The 17,019-nt window shown below is 36.5% G+C and overlaps 3 protein-coding genes across 4 annotated transcripts; all 3 read left to right on the top strand.

Annotated features, from left to right (window-relative positions):
- LOC18603166 (cytochrome P450 CYP72A219) lies at positions 13-2,486 on the top strand. The gene is made up of 5 exons (XM_007034981.2): positions 13-355; positions 456-676; positions 1,147-1,391; positions 1,503-1,866; positions 1,955-2,486. The coding sequence occupies exons 1-5, from the start codon at positions 76-78 to the stop codon at positions 2,378-2,380; spliced, it is 1,536 nt and encodes a 511-aa protein (XP_007035043.2). The 5' UTR covers positions 13-75; the 3' UTR covers positions 2,381-2,486.
- On the top strand, positions 5,506-7,915 carry LOC18603165. Its single transcript, XM_018118638.1, has one exon. The coding sequence runs from the start codon at positions 5,747-5,749 to the stop codon at positions 7,553-7,555; it is 1,809 nt and encodes a 602-aa protein (XP_017974127.1). The 5' UTR covers positions 5,506-5,746; the 3' UTR covers positions 7,556-7,915.
- LOC18603164 (bet1-like SNARE 1-2) lies at positions 9,535-14,148 on the top strand. 2 transcript variants are annotated; one of them, XR_001927701.1, is made up of 7 exons: positions 9,535-9,683; positions 10,352-10,508; positions 12,461-12,517; positions 12,607-12,666; positions 12,773-12,858; positions 13,579-13,659; positions 13,739-14,148. XR_001927701.1 is itself a non-coding variant. In XM_018120322.1 (6 exons), exons 1-6 carry the CDS (start codon positions 9,670-9,672, stop codon positions 13,601-13,603), a joined length of 399 nt encoding a protein of 132 aa, XP_017975811.1. In that variant the 5' UTR covers positions 9,535-9,669; the 3' UTR covers positions 13,604-14,148. The 2 variants fall into 2 exon arrangements, 1 of the variants encoding a protein (XP_017975811.1); XM_018120322.1 differs by having other exon boundaries at positions 13,579-14,148.

The following is a 17,019-nucleotide window of genomic DNA, read 5'->3' as shown; positions in this document are numbered from 1 at the left end:
TAAGTTGAGAGTGGAGACATACTTTCAATTTAAGGTTATTTAATTTAACAAAAGTTGAAGCAGAGCGAATAGAAAATGGAGTATTCCATTTTCATTAGCACCCTTGTTTTATCAGCTGCATCACTTTTTCTCTACTCAGTGTTGAGAATAATATATGTAGTTTGGTGGAGACCCAAAAGCTTGGAGAAGTACTTCAGGCAGCAAGGAATCAAAGGAACTTCCTACAAGCTTTTGCATGGTGACACTAAAGAAGTTGTCAGGTCCTCAAAGGAAGCAAGGTCCAAACCCATGACTCTGAATCACCATATCGTGCCACGTGTAGTACCGTTCATCCATCAAATGGTGGAAAACTATGGTAAGTTGTGATTCTGCATAAAATTTACAGCAGTTATATTGTGAGCACATTTGCTTTTTGTCTGCAATGTTAATGGATTCGAATGGTGGATGAGACACAGGAAAAATCTGTATGAGTTGGAAGGAAACGAGGCCAAGTATAATAGTGGCGGACACTGAGCTGATGAAGTTGGTATTAACAGACAAGAATGGTCATTTTGTAAAGCCACCAGTAAACCCTCTGGTGGATCTTCTGCAGCTGGGAGTCTCAACTTTGGAAGGCCAGAAATGGGCCAAACGCAGAAGGCTGATAACACCTGCTTTTCACCTTGAGAAGTTGAAGGTACCTCCACTTGCACCAAATCTTCAACTCTAGTTCAGATAGGCTTATTCAATTTTAAATTCTTACAACCTCCATTCATATAACATTAGCAAATCTGATGGCAATATCGTTTTTGCATAACTTTCTTGTTTATTAAAAAATAAAGAAGATGGAATATGTTTGTTTCACCAAACTTTCAACTTGGATGTTCAATTGGCTGTGAAAAAACATAATTTAGCTTTATGCAGTGTTATTCAATTACTTCCATTTTTCCCACAAATTTCAACATTGATAATATGTATGGTCAATCAACAATGAAATATTATGGATTTAATTTCATCATACATTTATTCCAAATTCATGTTTCAAGGGGACAAATGCAGATTTACTTGCTCCTGGATAACGCTTGAAAAACAGTATGTTATGGACCATAGGTCGCTCACCTAGTAAAGCTATTGGAATACATGTAGTAATGGTTTCTGGGTGAACAGGAAATGGTACCAGCATTTGCAACAAGTTGTTGTAACTTAGTTGATAGATGGACAAAGTTGGTGAGTCCTGAAGGGTCTTGCGAATTGGATGTTGCACCGGAGTTCCATAATCTTGCTGGTGATGTTATTGCTCGAACGGCTTTTGGGAGCAGCTATGAAGAGGGAAAAAGGATATTTGAACTCCAGAAAGAGCAAGTTGTTTTGGCGCTTGAAGCTTTCTATTCCTTCTACATTCCTGGGTTTAGGTTCAATTCCTCTGTTTTCTCTAGCCTGTTGTTTACTGCAGTTGATTAAATAGAACCTCATGTATGTACTTAAAAAGAGCCTAAATTATGTGCCGCTTCTGTTTTCTACAGATTCATACCCACAAGAAAGAACAGAAGGAGATATGAAATAGACAAGGAGATAAAAACAACATTAAGGGATATGATCCATAAGAAAGAGCAGGCCATGAGAAATGGAGAATTCAGGAACAATGATCTACTAGGCTTGTTGTTACAGTGCAAAGGACAATCTGAATATGAGATGACTGTTGAAGATGTCATAGAGGAATGCAAATTGTTCTACTTTGCTGGCCAGGAGACCACGGCCACCTGGCTCACATGGACATTGATCATCTTATCCATGTACCCAAATTGGCAAGAAAAGGCAAGAGAAGAGGTTCAACAAATCTGTGGAAAGAGAATTCCTAGTGCCGAAAGCATAAACCATCTCAAAGTTGTAAGTGCACTTTTCTGAAAATAAGGCCTATGTTGGCAGAAGATTAAGAGGGCGTGAGTTCGAGCCTATTTTGTTTGAAATTTTGCAGGTATCCATGATCTTGCATGAAGTCCTGAGACTCTATCCACCCGTAACTAAGTTGGGTCGACATACTAGCAAGAAAACTAGCATAGGAGGAATCTCGATTCCCGCCGGAGTAGACATTCAGTTACCGACATTGTTGATTCACTATGAGCCAGGATACTGGGGAGATGATGTAGAAGAATTTAAACCAGAGAGATTTGCTGAAGGAGTTTCCAAAGCATCAAAGGATCAAATCGCCTTCTATCCCTTCGGTTGGGGTCCTAGATTTTGTCTAGGCCAAAATTTTGCTATGATAGAAGCAAAGATGGCACTGGCTATGATTCTTCAACATTTCTGGTTCGAGCTCTCCCCTTCTTACACCCATGCTCCTCATCAAGTCATTACTCTTCAACCCCAACACGGTGCTCCCATCATATTGCACCAAATCTAAGTTCCTTATATGTTAAAGGAATGGAAATAAAGGTTTACGTATGGAGTTTAATTAGTCCATTTTGAGAGTTTGAAATAAGATTTGGGTCCAAAAAGCCTTTATTCACCCACGATCTATGAATTGTTTGGATCAATTAACCCATCTTTGGGTTTGATCTCTTACCAATTGTGGATCTTATATTCCTCTAACAAATTAAAAACTCTTAATGATTATTTTGAATCGAAATTTATCCACTAAAATGATCCATAAAATTTTTAAATTTCATGGATAGAGTGAGAAAATTACCGTATATTTTATTAAAATATATTTAAAAAATTAATAAATTAATCTGAAATAAAAAAGACATAGGATAATATTTTAATCTCATTTTTAATAAAAAAAAGATTAAAATTCTCAACTTATTTAAAAAAATGTAAGAAAAAAAATATAAAAAAAATGACATTTTCCCGCTTAATCTAAACTTTTATCAAAAGATTTTTTGACGAAGGAATCTTTGATTGATTGCCGAAGGAAAAGTGATTTTACACTTTGAAGACTTTAATTATTATGGATCCAATCACCCAATTGCTTAATCAATCGGTTAGTCAAAAAGATGAACACAATCTAATCTTTAAGACAATCCCTAAAAAAAGAAAACAATACCATCCCCATCCATGACAGTGACTTTCCACATAATTATTCTGCATCAAAAAGCGACCCCAAGGGAGTGATTCAGAGTGTGTGGGGGACAAATTCAGCACTCTTGACTCTTTGTTGATGCATTCCATTATTCCTTGCACATAAAAGTTAGTCCAAACACAAACTTACAGGAAAGTATTGGACGGAAATTGTCACCATTCACCAACCCTTTATGCTTGGCTGATTACTCCTTTGCAACGCATCTTCTCCTCTAAACTCTATTTTTTTCTTGGGTTGGATAGGTTAACAGGGTCCCATATGCTTGGAACAGGTGAAGGATGCCTATCAATTACTTATAAATGGAGCCATCATCACTATCTTTCCAAGTTCATAAATTACATTTCTTCGGTTTTAGTATTTAAATTCGAAACTTTTAAATTCGGATATATAACTAATAGTATTGACCGATGAAGTTTATATGAGATTGCTTTATTTTGAAGTTTTTGGTTTTCATTTTTGTGAAGAAAGGAAGATGAAGATAAAAAGGAAAATGGAAAGGCTTACAAGGCCAACTAGGCATGTTGAAATCAATTGATAAGCAAAGAGGGTATCAGGGTAAGGGCCAGAAAATGAAATGCAAAGGGAAAGGGAACGTGTTCCTCTCTCTTCTACCTAAAGTTCCTCTTGGGACCCCTCCCTCTATCAATTCCCAACAAAGTACCAGTGCAAAATAAACAGCGGCAGCCAGCAGCTAGCTGTACATCCTTTGCTTTTTTCTTTTTTCCAAAGAATTGTTCAACCACAAAAGAACAGCAGGATTTTGTACTTGAAGCACTTAAACAAGGGGGCAAGTACTTTAGAAACATAGGAATAAACCCACTTTCACATAATTCTATTAGGCATATGTTTGGGATCTTAGTGGAAGAAACGTGGGGCTTTCATAGCTGTTGCTTACTACCAATCTGTCAGCCTGTCCCTAATTTGAAAAAAGAGAGTGAGGAGCCCCAACATTATATTTAGAAATGTAGGATCATAGCTTATTAATGTCATTGACCTGAGGAAATTCAAATTGGAATGGGAATTGCCACAACCCCATAACTTAAGGCTAAAAGCTTGGAAATGCATTAGTTCCCATCCCAGACTTTCTTTTTGTCAGTATGTGATCGTTTCTGGACCTGTTGTTTAGGGTGGCCAACCCATGCGGCGCCTAATATAAGTCCTAAGTAACACAAACAGGCCACCTGCTCCCACTATTGGTTAACTGTTGACAATTCCTCCCTTATTCTAGTTGCATCATTTTTCCATCCCAAAACTTCCTTTTTGTTAGATTAGACCAAAAATTCTAATCATTAGTGTTCCTTATTGTTTTGCCCTTTGCGTGGGATTAAGGATAACAAAGAGAAAAAAAGACGAAAGAGAGAGAGAGAGAGAGAGAGAGAAGAGAGGGNAAGAAGAAAAAAGAACGAAGAGAGAGAGAGAGAGAGAGAGAGAAAGAGAGGGGAAAAGAAGGGTTCACTTTTGTGTTTTATCAAAGTTGGCCTAATGGAGAAGTTACAACTTGCCCAAAGGCTGTGTGATTATCAAAGCAAAAGGAATGGAAAAGAGGAGCAGGTAACACCTAAATCATCTAAAAAAATGGACAATTTCCATCAGTTTCAAACTTGCAAGTAAATATTTTCTCAAGCCATTAAGAAAGAAAGGTCCCACAATCAACATTTTCTCTTACCTTACATTTTGCCCTCCCATGGAAGAAACTCTTCTCAGAGGGCTTAACATATGTACCCTTTGACTTGATACTCATAATTTGCAACAAATTGACTTTGGGAATGATATAATTTTTGTTTTTGCTTTTGGGATCTTTGCTTTAAACCTAACTAATCATCATCTATATGCAAATCTAATGCACTTTCCATTAAATGGGGCTACATCAAAGTATTTATGGTCTTTGCTCTATGTATGCAATGAGGGAAATATTTGTGTCGGGGGGTTAAGTCAAACTACTTTGTAGATGTGTTTGTTTGGGTTGGTTGCTTCTCTTTTGTTGACCCAAATGAACCATTTATGTGGTCAAATCTACTTAATATCAAGGCACTCATGAGTTCCAACCATTTTGGTGGTGAAATCAAACCACCAAAATAAAAGTGAAACTTCAATGCAATGAATGTAGGATATCAAACTAGTTTGGACCATGAATCTCTTCCTTGCTCATTCAATATGGATTACAAATTTTTTAAAAAAAATAAAAAAAATAAGGGAAAGGAATTTTATATTTAATTATCATTATGAATTGTAGATGTAAGGTTTTTAATTAAAATTAAAATTTTATTTTTTAAATAAAAAATTATGCATGAACTATTGAATCAAATGCGATGTAATGACTCAAATAATTAATTACAATCAGAAAAAAAATATTAAAAAGAAGAAGGGGATAGTATGGTAAAACCAAAGGATCATGAATTTCCCAATGGCAGACAAACGTAATACTTTCAAAACCCTCACTCCACATTCAAATACACCCATCCCCACTTTTCAAACGCTCACACTTCTCTCTACTCTCTCCTCTCTCCTCTCTCCCCTCTCCCCTCTCCCCTCTGTCCTTTCCTTTCCAGTTTCAACCCAGAAATGAAATGAACTAAAAAGGAAAGCCTTGTTCTTCTGGAACCCATTTTAAGCTCTTTAGGGAGATATTTTCTTTTCACCTGTTGAAACCCAAAGGAGGCAGCAGCTGGCAGCGGCCCAACTTCAGCAATGGTAGCAGAAACTTGGATACTTAAAATGGGAAACCAGGTGAGTTCTAATCTTAAACACGCTCTTCTTCTCGAGCCTTCTTTTAAGAAAAAGAACACCCAAAACAACTCAACCCCAAAAACACATGAAACCGTTGGAATCTTGTCTTTCGAAGTTGCCAATGTCATGTCCAAAACCATCCATCTCCACAAATCCCTGTCCGAACCCGAGATCTCGAAGCTCAAATCCGAGATCTTAAAATCCGAAGGCATTTGCCACTTAATTTCTTCAGACGACAATTACCTCCTTACCCTTGCTTTAGCTGAAAAGCTCGATGAATTAAACAAGGTCGCCAGTGTTGTCTCTAGACTAGGCAAGAAATGCAATGAACCAGCTTTACAAGGATTTGAACATGTTTATGGAGATATTTTGAATGGGGATATTGATGTTAGAGAATTAGGATTTCTAGTTAAAGATATGGAAGGAATGGTTAGGAAAATGGAGAGGTATGTTAATTCGACTGCAAATTTGTATAATGAAATGGAGGTTTTGAATGAATTAGAGCAAGCTACTAAGAAGTTTCAAGCAAACCAACATGAGGAAAGTAAGAGAGCTTTTGAGCAAAAATTGATTTGGCAGAAGCAAGATGTTAGGCATCTTAAGGATGTTTCACTTTGGAACCAAACGTTTGATAAGGTTGTTGAGTTGTTGGCAAGGACCGTTTGTACTCTTTTTGCTAGGATTCTTGTTGTTTTTGGGGAGTCTGCTTTGAGAAAGGATAGAGAATGTGGGCAGGGTTCAGGGAAGGTTAGTGGGGGTTTTTGTGATCGAGAGGAAGTTGTTTCAAGGCAGCTGAAACGGGCCCTCAGTAAGAGTAGTAGTGTTAGGGGTGGTCAGCCTGCGAATTCAGAGAGAGGTGTGGTGGAGAAAAGGGGAGTGAGTTTGAAGCATCGGGGTTTTGATTCTCGGAAGGGTGAAGTTGGGTTGTTTCGGGTAGAGGATTTTGGTTTTATGTGTGGGACTAGTCCTGGGAGGCTTTTCACAGATTGCCTTAGTTTGAGTAGTTCAGGTTCAAGGTTCGATGATGATGATGGTGATGGGAGTGTTGATCATGATGACCGGAGTAGCCAGATTTCAGGTTGTTGTAGTGTTGTAAATGATGGGGTGAAGAGAGAGCGGCCAAATCGCTCTCATTTTGGTCAGCCACAATTTACTGTTCCTTTGAATGGAGATCAGAGACAATCCAAGTGTGGTGTGTTGAATAATGCACAATTTGGTCCTAAAAGTAGGTTAGCAGTATTTGCTACACCCTGCACTGTGGGAGGCTCTGCTCTTGCCTTGCATTATGCCAATGTAATTATTGTCATTGAGAAGTTACTGCGCTACCCTCATTTGGTTGGTGAGGAAGCTAGGGATGATTTGTATCAGATGTTACCGACAAGTTTGAGACTGTCTCTGAGGACTAATCTCAAGTCCTATGTCAAGAATTTGGCGATATATGATGCTCCATTGGCACACGATTGGAAAGAAACTCTGGATGGGATACTTAGGTGGCTTGCTCCATTGGCACATAACATGATTCGATGGCAAAGTGAGCGGAATTTTGAGCAGCAGCAAATTGTTACTCGGACAAATGTTCTTCTTCTCCAGACATTGTATTTTGCTGATAGGGAAAAGACTGAAGCAGCTATCTGTGAGCTTCTTGTTGGGTTGAATTATATATGTCGTTATGAGCATCAGCAAAATGCATTATTGGATTGTGCAAGCAGTTTTGATTTTGAGGACTGCATGGAGTGGCAATTGCAATATGGAGCTTCTTATCTTAATTGATTACATTGCTGAAATTTTATGAATACCTGTAGAGGTTTGTAAAGCATTTTTCTTAATCCTCATAGTCATGTGAAGACACAGTTAAAGGTTCAACAAGATGTTAATATCTGAATTGCGCATGAAAAGGCATTCATTAATCAAAGTTTGAAGTTGGTTAATGTATTTAGTTTTGAAGGCATGAGAAGTCTTTACTTCCGAAGTATATAATTCCAATTAATTTACAAAAAGAAGTATTTTCCTTCTCTAATGATTATGTATATGTTTCTCTGTACAGTCTTTACTATTTCCTTAGGCTACGTTTGTCTTTGCATATCATAGTTTAATGGAATCAATTTGAGTAGTTGATAATGTATTGGCTCATATCTCTTTTCAGTATACTTGTTACTCATTCTTGCACTCCCGTAGTCAGTACTGATGGTTTACTACTGATGTTTACGTCGATATAGACATTTCCTCGTATTACTAGTTGTGAGAATATTAGATTCACACTACATTATATATTACTCAATAGCGTGAAAGGCTTTAGATCAAGTCCATAGCGGTGTTTCTGAAAAGAAGAATCATATGAGCATGCTGTCCCTTAAAGTAAGGATGGAACATGAAAGTAGCTGATGGTGTGTTCAGTGTCCTAAGCATGCAAAAAGAAGAGCATCATTGGTTTTAACTTTTAAGCACTCCTGAATTTTGTATTGACTATCCTGTACTTGAGCCCTAATGTCATGAAAGCTGAGCAATGCATATTAACTGAATATAAAAGGCTGGCATTTCCCATTTTATATGTCATCCCTTTTATTCCCTTGGATGATGAGGACATCCACTTATTAGTTATGTGGCGTGCGGGGCCTTCTTTTATGCTCTCATTCCACCTTTGTTGTTCCCTATAAGTTCACAAGATGTAATTATCATTTTTTGTTTCTAAGTAGAGAAAAAATATTAGATGCATCTCACTCTTACTGAGCTGAATTTGCATTGTGAAACTAGGATTAGCCAATGCTTGAAAAACTAGCATGGTTAGCCGGGCTGATCGTTTCCGACGTACTCTATTGATGTCCTCTATTATTATGCCTCTGCTAATCGGAGTTCATACCATGAAGAAAAGAAAGAAAGATGGGGTGAAATGAAAAGTTTTCAGGAGGAGGAAGAAACTGAGAGAGGGTTGTAAGATGGGTGAAGAGGCTTGAAAAAGAAGACAGGGTTGACGCTGGGTCGTGGAATTTTGGCCGAGAAGAGGAAATGTCCAAATATAAGAAAAAGAGATAAATCAATTTCACTGTCACAAGCTTTAGTGGAGAACGCAAGTAACATGTTGATCCTATGTATGACTATCTGATATTTTATATTTTACCAACCTACTCTGGGGCCTGGGCAACCTAGTGGAAAGGAACAATTCATGATTCTATTCAAACTGTGGTCCTAACCTCCTAGCATGTGTGCCCAAAGCAAATCTTCCGCCATTAAATCTTATTCAAATTGGGTTTAGTTTAGTTTCTCATTTTCTCATCAACACATCATCAAAATTTTCTTTCTTTTTCTTCATTCAGCTCTCAGCAGACAAAAAATGGTCGACAACATGCCATTTCTTGTTGAACAATATACATATATGTGTAGCTGATTCATTTGGGAAAGTGACAAGCAAGGATCATGTCAGGCTTTAAAAAGAAAATGAATGAATGGTGAGCAGCAGCAGCAGCCATAAAACGCCAGCGAAGCAGGTGCCATCATGTGGCAAATGAATATTGAATAGGTGGGTAGTGGATAGCATGGACTGCTCGTTTTTGTACCTTCCTCGTTGGATCTCATTAACTATCAAAGCAACTGAAGTGAAGCCTCGTATTATTTTTTTTAATCCGCTAATTGCTCTAAGATCTCATCTTATATTAAATGAAACATGGGCTTGGGTTCGCTACTCTTACAGTTTGGGCCTCTAAGAAGGCCCAACCATCCCACACTATAGATCACATTAAATTTATGAGCAAAAAAAAAAAAAAAGAAAAAGCAAAGGAAATAGAATTCGCCACCTCACTAACAAATTTCGACAGCCATTTTTCTCCCTCAGCGAGAGTCTGGAAATTTATCAAAAGCAGTATCGGAGAAAGGAAGTGGAGCTAAAAGCAATGAGTTATAGAAGGTTAGTTTTGTTTTTGGGGGGTTTATCGCTAGCTTTTACTTTAGATTTAAGCATCAATATGATTTCACAAAATTCAATTATTTGGTTTAATTTTTCTAGGGTGTTTTCCCTCACATTTTGTTCGAATTTGCAGTTTCTAATTATTTGGAGTGTTTTAAATGTTAAATTGATGAATTATTCGAAAATGTTGTAACTTGGGAAATTAGTCACAGAAATGAGCTTTTTTTTTTCTTTTTAATTTATTGGGTTCTCGAATTGTTTTTGATTTGTTGCTTTCTTTTTAGGTGTTTGGTTTTTTTGACATATAGTTTAATTAAAAATCAAATGATTTCGTTGATTCGTCTGTATTCCTGCGTATGATAAGAATTGTGATCATAGGATGATTCTCTGCTCGAATTGTTCATCTTTCTGGTGTTGTCCTTTATCTGCGTTGTCTTTTGGTTATTTCTAATATTCGCTACATTAATGTATCACTTGCTGTAAAAATTCATGGTTGATTTGCCCTCAGTGGCTGACTATTTTGATATCTTCCTTTAGAAATTCCTCCCAATCAATCTTTCCTGCATGAAAAGTTCGTTTTAGAAATGTTGGGTTTGTTAGGTATGATCCTTTTATCTATTGTATTTTTTCGCATTTTCTAAATGGCGGCATGATCACTTGTTGTGTAGGGATCACCGTTCTTCAAAATCAGCTCTATTCGATGGCTTTGATAAGCTTGAAGAAGGTGGTCTCAGGTCCTCTTCATCTTTCTCACACGAAATTAAGGAGCATCACAATGACAAAGCTGTAGACAGCTTGCAGGACAGAGTTGCTTTTCTGAAAAGAGTAAGTTCTGCCAAAGAAGATTTACCATGCAGTTTTATTCATTATTTGAAACTTTTAAAATGTTAAATATCTATCTAAACCTTTGCGTATTTTTCAAATCTAGGTGAACTTACCATGGTCTTCTGGACATATGTTAGCTGCTTGGGTTTTTGTGGGGTTGGCATTTACGATGTGTGAGACTGGAGTTCCTTTATACTGCATGCATCATAAGCTAACTTCACACCTAGAAAAACGATAAAAATCAAAACCAATCCTAAGCTAGCTTCAAAATAGTGCTTCTTTTAGTCACCTTTCATGAGAAAGCTCAAGCAGATCTTTCAGAAAGTTTTTAGTATACATTGGCTGCTAAATTTGGGGCTACTATATTCTTTTCTCCAGGCCATCATGATAAAATCCCAAGCATCAGTGAAATACTGGTATAAGTGCTTCTTTTTTCTTTTTGAAGGGCAGACTAAAGTACATTTCATTAAAGATTTACAAAAGACTACCACATAAGGTAGTGAGGCAGCTCCTTAGTACTTACAAAAATCCAGTAGGCTGCAGAAAAAGAAAGGGTCAGGTGGCAAGCCACTGGTTGCCTATAAGATCAAACCCAGTCTGGAGTAATCCCTTAGCAACCAATGAGGAGCCTCCAGCATCATAATCCCCACCACAATATACATTTTGGGACCTTAAGAATGACTGCAACTTAGACAAACAATGGTAGAAGTTCCACAAACATAAAAAACAAGAACTGAAAATGCAACTTGGGAAATTGATTTGGAGGAGCTTACTCTGCATCAATCGCCAACCCATGTTCTATGTCATCACTGGTCTCCAGCAGATCAGGGGCCCTTCGAATAGCCCCCTTAGCCAAATTGTCAGCTGCTCTATTTCCTTCCCTTAGCGTATGACAGATTTCCCAATCACCAACCATCTTCTTCAAGCTCTCAATGTGTAAGATCCATTTTCTAAGTCTCCACGGGGCGTCATTTGGACTTTTGATCCACTTCATGGCATTAAGAGAATCACTCTCAATGACGAGTGAGAAATTTCCAACCCAAACAGAGGAGGCAAAGATAATGAAACCTTAACGAATTGCAAGAAGTTCTGCAAGACTTGAGTCCCCAATGCCAATATTTTTTGGGAATCTGGCCAGCACTACATTTTCACTTCTTAGGATGCCTCCAATACCTGCATCCCCTGGGCTGCCATTGGCCGCCCCGTCAACATTGAATTTAAGAGCCCTTTCAACTGGTCTATTCCAATTAATGGCAACTCTTTTCTTGGGTCCATTGGTCTAGGTAGTAGGACAACTTGGGTGTCTGTACACATCTAAAATCAAGCCATGCTGAGAGGGCCAATTAGCATTTGCCTGTGTTGCCATTCGCAAGTGAATGAGGCCCCATACCTGCTTGCTGTCCCAGCTTGCATTCTGAAAGACAACATCATTTCAAAAAAGCCATATGGTCCAGGAGATGGCGAAGGGGCTCAACGCCCAAATTCTTTTAGCTCCATTATTGGCGCATGAAGAATTCCACATCACCACCAGTTCTTTTATCCCTCTAGGCATGACCCAAGTAACTCCCCAACATCTACACCATGAGTACCAAAAGGTCCAAACTTATACTGGTATAAGTGCTTGAGGGCGACATTGACGTGTTGAATTTGAAGCACATCTAGTGAGCCCCTCAATGTCAATATGCATTGTTTATTTTACCTCTTTGCCATTTATACCAGTTATATCATTCCATATCCCAGCACAGAGAGTCTTCTGTTTGTCATGTTTTTCTGGACTCATGTGAGTGCGCGGGTAGTCTTGTGCACCTTTACTTACAAAATAGAATTGTTTCTGCTGTAGGGAATTGTATTAGTTTTTCTTCGCCCAAAGCTAGACAAATGGAGAAAAATGGCCTGAAATTTTATGGTTTATACTCTTTTGCCAAATTTTGATATTTATAAACTTTTTACAGTTAACAGGTGATATACATGACGAGGTGGAGAGCCATAATCGTTTGCTTGACCGAATGGTATTTAGGTTACAGTCATTAAGCCTCAAATTTCAACTCTAGTGAAAAGAACTGGTTTCTTGTTTTTAATGGATTTTGTTCTAAATCAGGGCAACAGTATGGATGCTACAAGGGGTATAATGTCAGGCACCATGGATCGGTTCAAGAAGGTATCTAAAGAGATCTGCTCTACTGTTTTGGCCTCATGTTTATTTAAACTTAACTTTTGCTCCTTATAAAAAAATGGTTCAATATGATGAGATTGCTATTCTCTAGGTGTTTGAGAAGAAGTCCAACCGGAGAATGTGTACACTGGTGGGGGGCTTTGTGGTTTCCTTCTTAATTATATACTATCTAATTAGGTAAATGGCATAATTAGTTCATTACTGTTGATTATAATTCCTCATGCTATGTGCTTTAACATAGGTGCTTTTGACTTCTCAAGATTTAATTATATCTGCTCTTAAGATGTTTATGTTAAGGATGATATAAGGTACTAAAGTTGTTTGCATGATTAGTTGAACCTACTTGTCTCTAATTATAGTTAGTCAGTAATAAAATTCAGGAGTTTTGACTTTTTTTATTTTTCAAGTGTTTAAAGCCACCCTTTGAATGTTGTAAGCTCTGAACGGTTTTCACCTGAAATGATATCCTTCACTTGACAAATTTTTCATAACATCCTTTCCTTGCCTTATTTATTATGACCAGAATATTTACCAAAACAAGAGTCATCAATTGTGCACAAAATCACTTACAAAACTAGTTTTTCTTCTTGATTTCGACTTGATTGTAGGTCCCTCTTTCTGAAAGCCCTAACTGAAGGGACCTTAAGACCATTGAGGGCGTAACCAGTTTCTTTTCTGAAAATTCCAGCAGTGTCATGCTAAATACAGGCAAGGGGAAAGAGGACCCTTCGTAAAATCCTGTACTTGCTATTCAGCATGTTCATACATCATTGATGTGTTCATACGATTTGCAACATTGATGTGTTCATACGATAAATGAGGAATAAAAACAAACAAGACATGACATAATTGAGCATTTTTCTAATGAATCTGTGCTGTTGCTTATCTTGTTTGCAGGATGCTTAGATATGTCCGTGGTTGAAGAAACCACAAATTTCATGAAGTTGGTCCATCCACAGATTTGAATGTCAAGTCTAGGTACAAAAGTCCTGTTTTTTTAATCTTGAGAATCTGGTACTGCTTGCCATTTGCTGACATGGTTGCTCATCATAAGAAGAAATTCCAGACTGCTGTTCGACCGTATTGAAGGCGGCCCACATTTTGAATGTTGTAATGTTGGTTTCAGCATATAATTGTTTGACCAAAGAGGCAAAAAAAAAAAGAAAGGTGAAAGGAACGGAGAAAAAAGAAGAAGAAAGGATTGGAATTTAGAAATAGTGAATTGTGGTAACTTGTAAGAACATGTTGATGATGTTGCATCGACCCATTTGTAGAGATGGTTTCTTGCAAATTGCATGAAAAATTTTCCTTCTACATTCAACCTGTTCAACCAGTTATTGTTGAAAATTACACATCAAAGCCTGTTTGCTGACGATTTCTTTCAGAATAATGAATGCAGTTGTATGCACTTTTATTTTGACTGGGAGATTTTATTTCATATCCCTCCCTACATAAGGGTTTTTCTTTTTCGTGTGAATCTACATCTACTTATTTTCCTTGATCAATTTCTTTCCTTTAACACATTTTCCTTCTCTCCAAACACTAAACACAATGTTAAAAATGGTACTGAGGTGCCACGGGCTAATCCAATGTGGTCCCAAAAAGAATTTTATTGCCTAAATAGTGTGGATGGCCAACTCTATATATTTGATTATGATTTATGTGCGTTGGTTAGTCCAATACAAATTTTTAACATCACATCAGAATACATCTACAAATTTTGATATTTGATGAAAATAAATTAAACTTAAAAAGAGTCAGATTCAAAGATGTCAAATCATTTTATAGCATAGAAATATTTCATATTCTGATTCACCAGCCGCCTGAAAAACCAAAGAAAAATTCGATTCTAAACGTTGAGTTTCTGAATAGAAAATCGAAGTCATGAACATAGAGCTTGAACACAATGATTCTGGTCATAATTTCTTCAAACAACAAAGGCTTCAATGGAAGGCAATGTTCATGTCATAGATTTTATTATATATATAGATTAATGGCAAAGATGGATGTTGCAGTTAGTCCAATCAAAGTCACCCTAAGTTCTTGTAAGAAGGCAAAGCCACACCTTGGATGCTCCACAATGGTTTTTGATGTTGACTCGCCCATATTTGTTGCACTTTATTGGATTTCCCTTGTCATCAAAACCAACATTTGCTATGGAGAAATCTCTTTTATGATCTCATATCATTCTAGCTTTGACTGCATAGCTTCCATTAATTGGTCTATAAATCTTTAAAAAGCCGTGTTTTAATTAGTTGTATTATGTATCTATGTTCTTTACTTTCCATTTTCCATTTTTATAATGGGGACTTCTCATTTTTTTCTTCTTACATCTTGATTACGGATAATGTTTTTTTTTTTAAAGACAGCCTGGTTTTGGCAACAATAACTAATTTTCTAGCAAATTCAGGTCTAATTAAGTGTTGTCATTGTTCTCTCCAAAGATATATGCTTACAGCTTCCAAAATTTTGGTTCGATCAATGAGTCCAGAATTAATTAAGACAATTTAATTACAGACTAACTTAAATTAAACAAAAACTAATTTGATTTCGATGAATTGCTCATTGCTGGACTGGGATCTTCCATTGTTGGGAGCATAGCATATAGTCTTTGTGTCAACGAGAAGGAATCTAGCTTCACTAATGGCTTACAACCCTACACCATTAGCTAGGCTCAAGTTCGAGCTACTCCCACTATAGTTCAGTGGACTGTGGGTATTTTTTTCTTTCGGGGTAGGCTGATTTATTTTGATTTGGTTCGTTTTTCTTTTAAATTAACAGTTTATTTCTCTCTTAAATTAACATATCAAATTCGTAAAATTGTATTTATAATTTCTATGTAGTGTCACTTAATATATATCTTTTCACTTTGATCATTTTAAAACAAATAAAAATTTTCAAATCACGAAAAATAGTTATCCATGTGTATATTAATAAAACACTTCAATTGATCATAAAATTTCTCGATTAATTATTTTATAAACCTATAAATATAATATATGTTGTCTAAATACATTTTCACCCATTTTTCATGTACATTAATTAAGAAAAAGGATTGGTAAAGCAAAAGCCTTGAGGCTATTGGTTCTAATAAAATCAAGGGCTTATTAGATATCAAATCAACCAAGTTTGGTCATTGTTCTAAGGAGGATTAATGGAAAGATGCAATGAGGAAAGGTCTATTATTGGATTTATGGATTTTCTTTTTCTTTTTTTTTTTCTTTTTTAAAGTGATGGAATGACGACAATGAAAGAAGTCAAAGACTAAATTCTATAACAAAAAACAAAATTGTGTATATATTATATAATATGTATGTGTTTGTGTGGGATTGGTTAGAGGATTAAAGTAGACAAATTGTTGTCAAATTAGCTAATGGGGGAACTTGGATCAAGTTGCATTTAGTTGTTGAGAGGTGCAAAATCACGTACACCCTTGATCAATTTGCATTACCACATATCATAGAGAGGGTATACAAGTTTTCACTGATCTCTTTTCACTTCCAAATTAATTTCCACTGCTTACTTCGTGATGCCACTAATAACAGATTGAAAAGAGCATTCCTTAACTTTTATATTGGAGTTCAGGATAATATTGTATAATTGATCAAAACTGTATATACAATTCATACAAAGGTAATGTGACTTTGACTTTCGGATAAATTAAATCAAGTAGAGGATGGCAACATGCCTTGTGTTATAAATGAAGATCATTGATAACTAAAGCAATTAATTAAGGGCCTTAGATCATGCATGTCAACCCTAAATTAGACTAATTACTTTGGTTTCATCAAATTAAATCTTCGATATGCTGTCTCTTACTATTCATAGTGCCATTGTAGCTACCTCCTACCTCTAAATTAGAATGATGAGAAGCCAAAAAGATTAAACATGAAAATGGCAGTGGCACCGGTGCTAGCATGCCGCCCATATATCAGACAACCATGTCATATATACGTACTCTTTCTTGCTGTATCATCTAAAATGAAAATGCAGCCCATAGCCAATAATAAACATTGATAATAATACCATTAAACATTTGCAACTTGCATATAAAAAAAAAGGGCAAGTAGCCAAATTCTTTATTCTACTTAATGGCTATTATTATGTATAGTTTAGAGGAAAACGACTGAAGGCCTAACCTCAAAAAAAAAAAAAAAAGAAACTGTAGAAATCATAGACTAAAGATTATGTGCGAACTAGAAAGAAAGAAAGGGCATGGAAAGGTTGTGAGCAACCACTGGGAGTTTTACTAGGATCTCTCTCAAGCTTGTAGTTGTTTCCTCTTTGCTGGCTTTTCTCATATATGGATATAGATATATATATATATATATATATATA

The sequence above is a fragment of the Theobroma cacao genome, chromosome 4, assembly GCF_000208745.1.
Source record: "Theobroma cacao cultivar B97-61/B2 chromosome 4, Criollo_cocoa_genome_V2, whole genome shotgun sequence".
In the NCBI taxonomy this organism is placed as follows: domain Eukaryota; kingdom Viridiplantae; phylum Streptophyta; class Magnoliopsida; order Malvales; family Malvaceae; genus Theobroma; species Theobroma cacao.
The sequence above is the reverse complement of the archived record's forward strand: the minus strand, read 5'-3'. Positions and strand labels throughout refer to the sequence as shown.

Coding starts and splice junctions, on each gene's coding strand:
- LOC18603165 (XM_018118638.1), top strand. CDS start 5,747: ATGGTAGCAGAAACTTGGATACTTAAAATGGGAAACCAGGTGAGTTCT.
- LOC18603164 (XM_018120322.1), top strand. Junction 10,509..12,460: donor GAGTTGCTTTTCTGAAAAGA/GTAAGTTCTGCC, acceptor AACTTTTTACAG/TTAACAGGTGATATACATGA. Junction 12,518..12,606: donor ATCGTTTGCTTGACCGAATG/GTATTTAGGTTA, acceptor GTTCTAAATCAG/GGCAACAGTATGGATGCTAC.
- LOC18603166 (XM_007034981.2), top strand. CDS start 76: ATGGAGTATTCCATTTTCATTAGCACCCTTGTTTTATCAGCTGCATCA. Junction 1,392..1,502: donor TTCTACATTCCTGGGTTTAG/GTTCAATTCCTC, acceptor TGTTTTCTACAG/ATTCATACCCACAAGAAAGA. Junction 1,867..1,954: donor GCATAAACCATCTCAAAGTT/GTAAGTGCACTT, acceptor GAAATTTTGCAG/GTATCCATGATCTTGCATGA.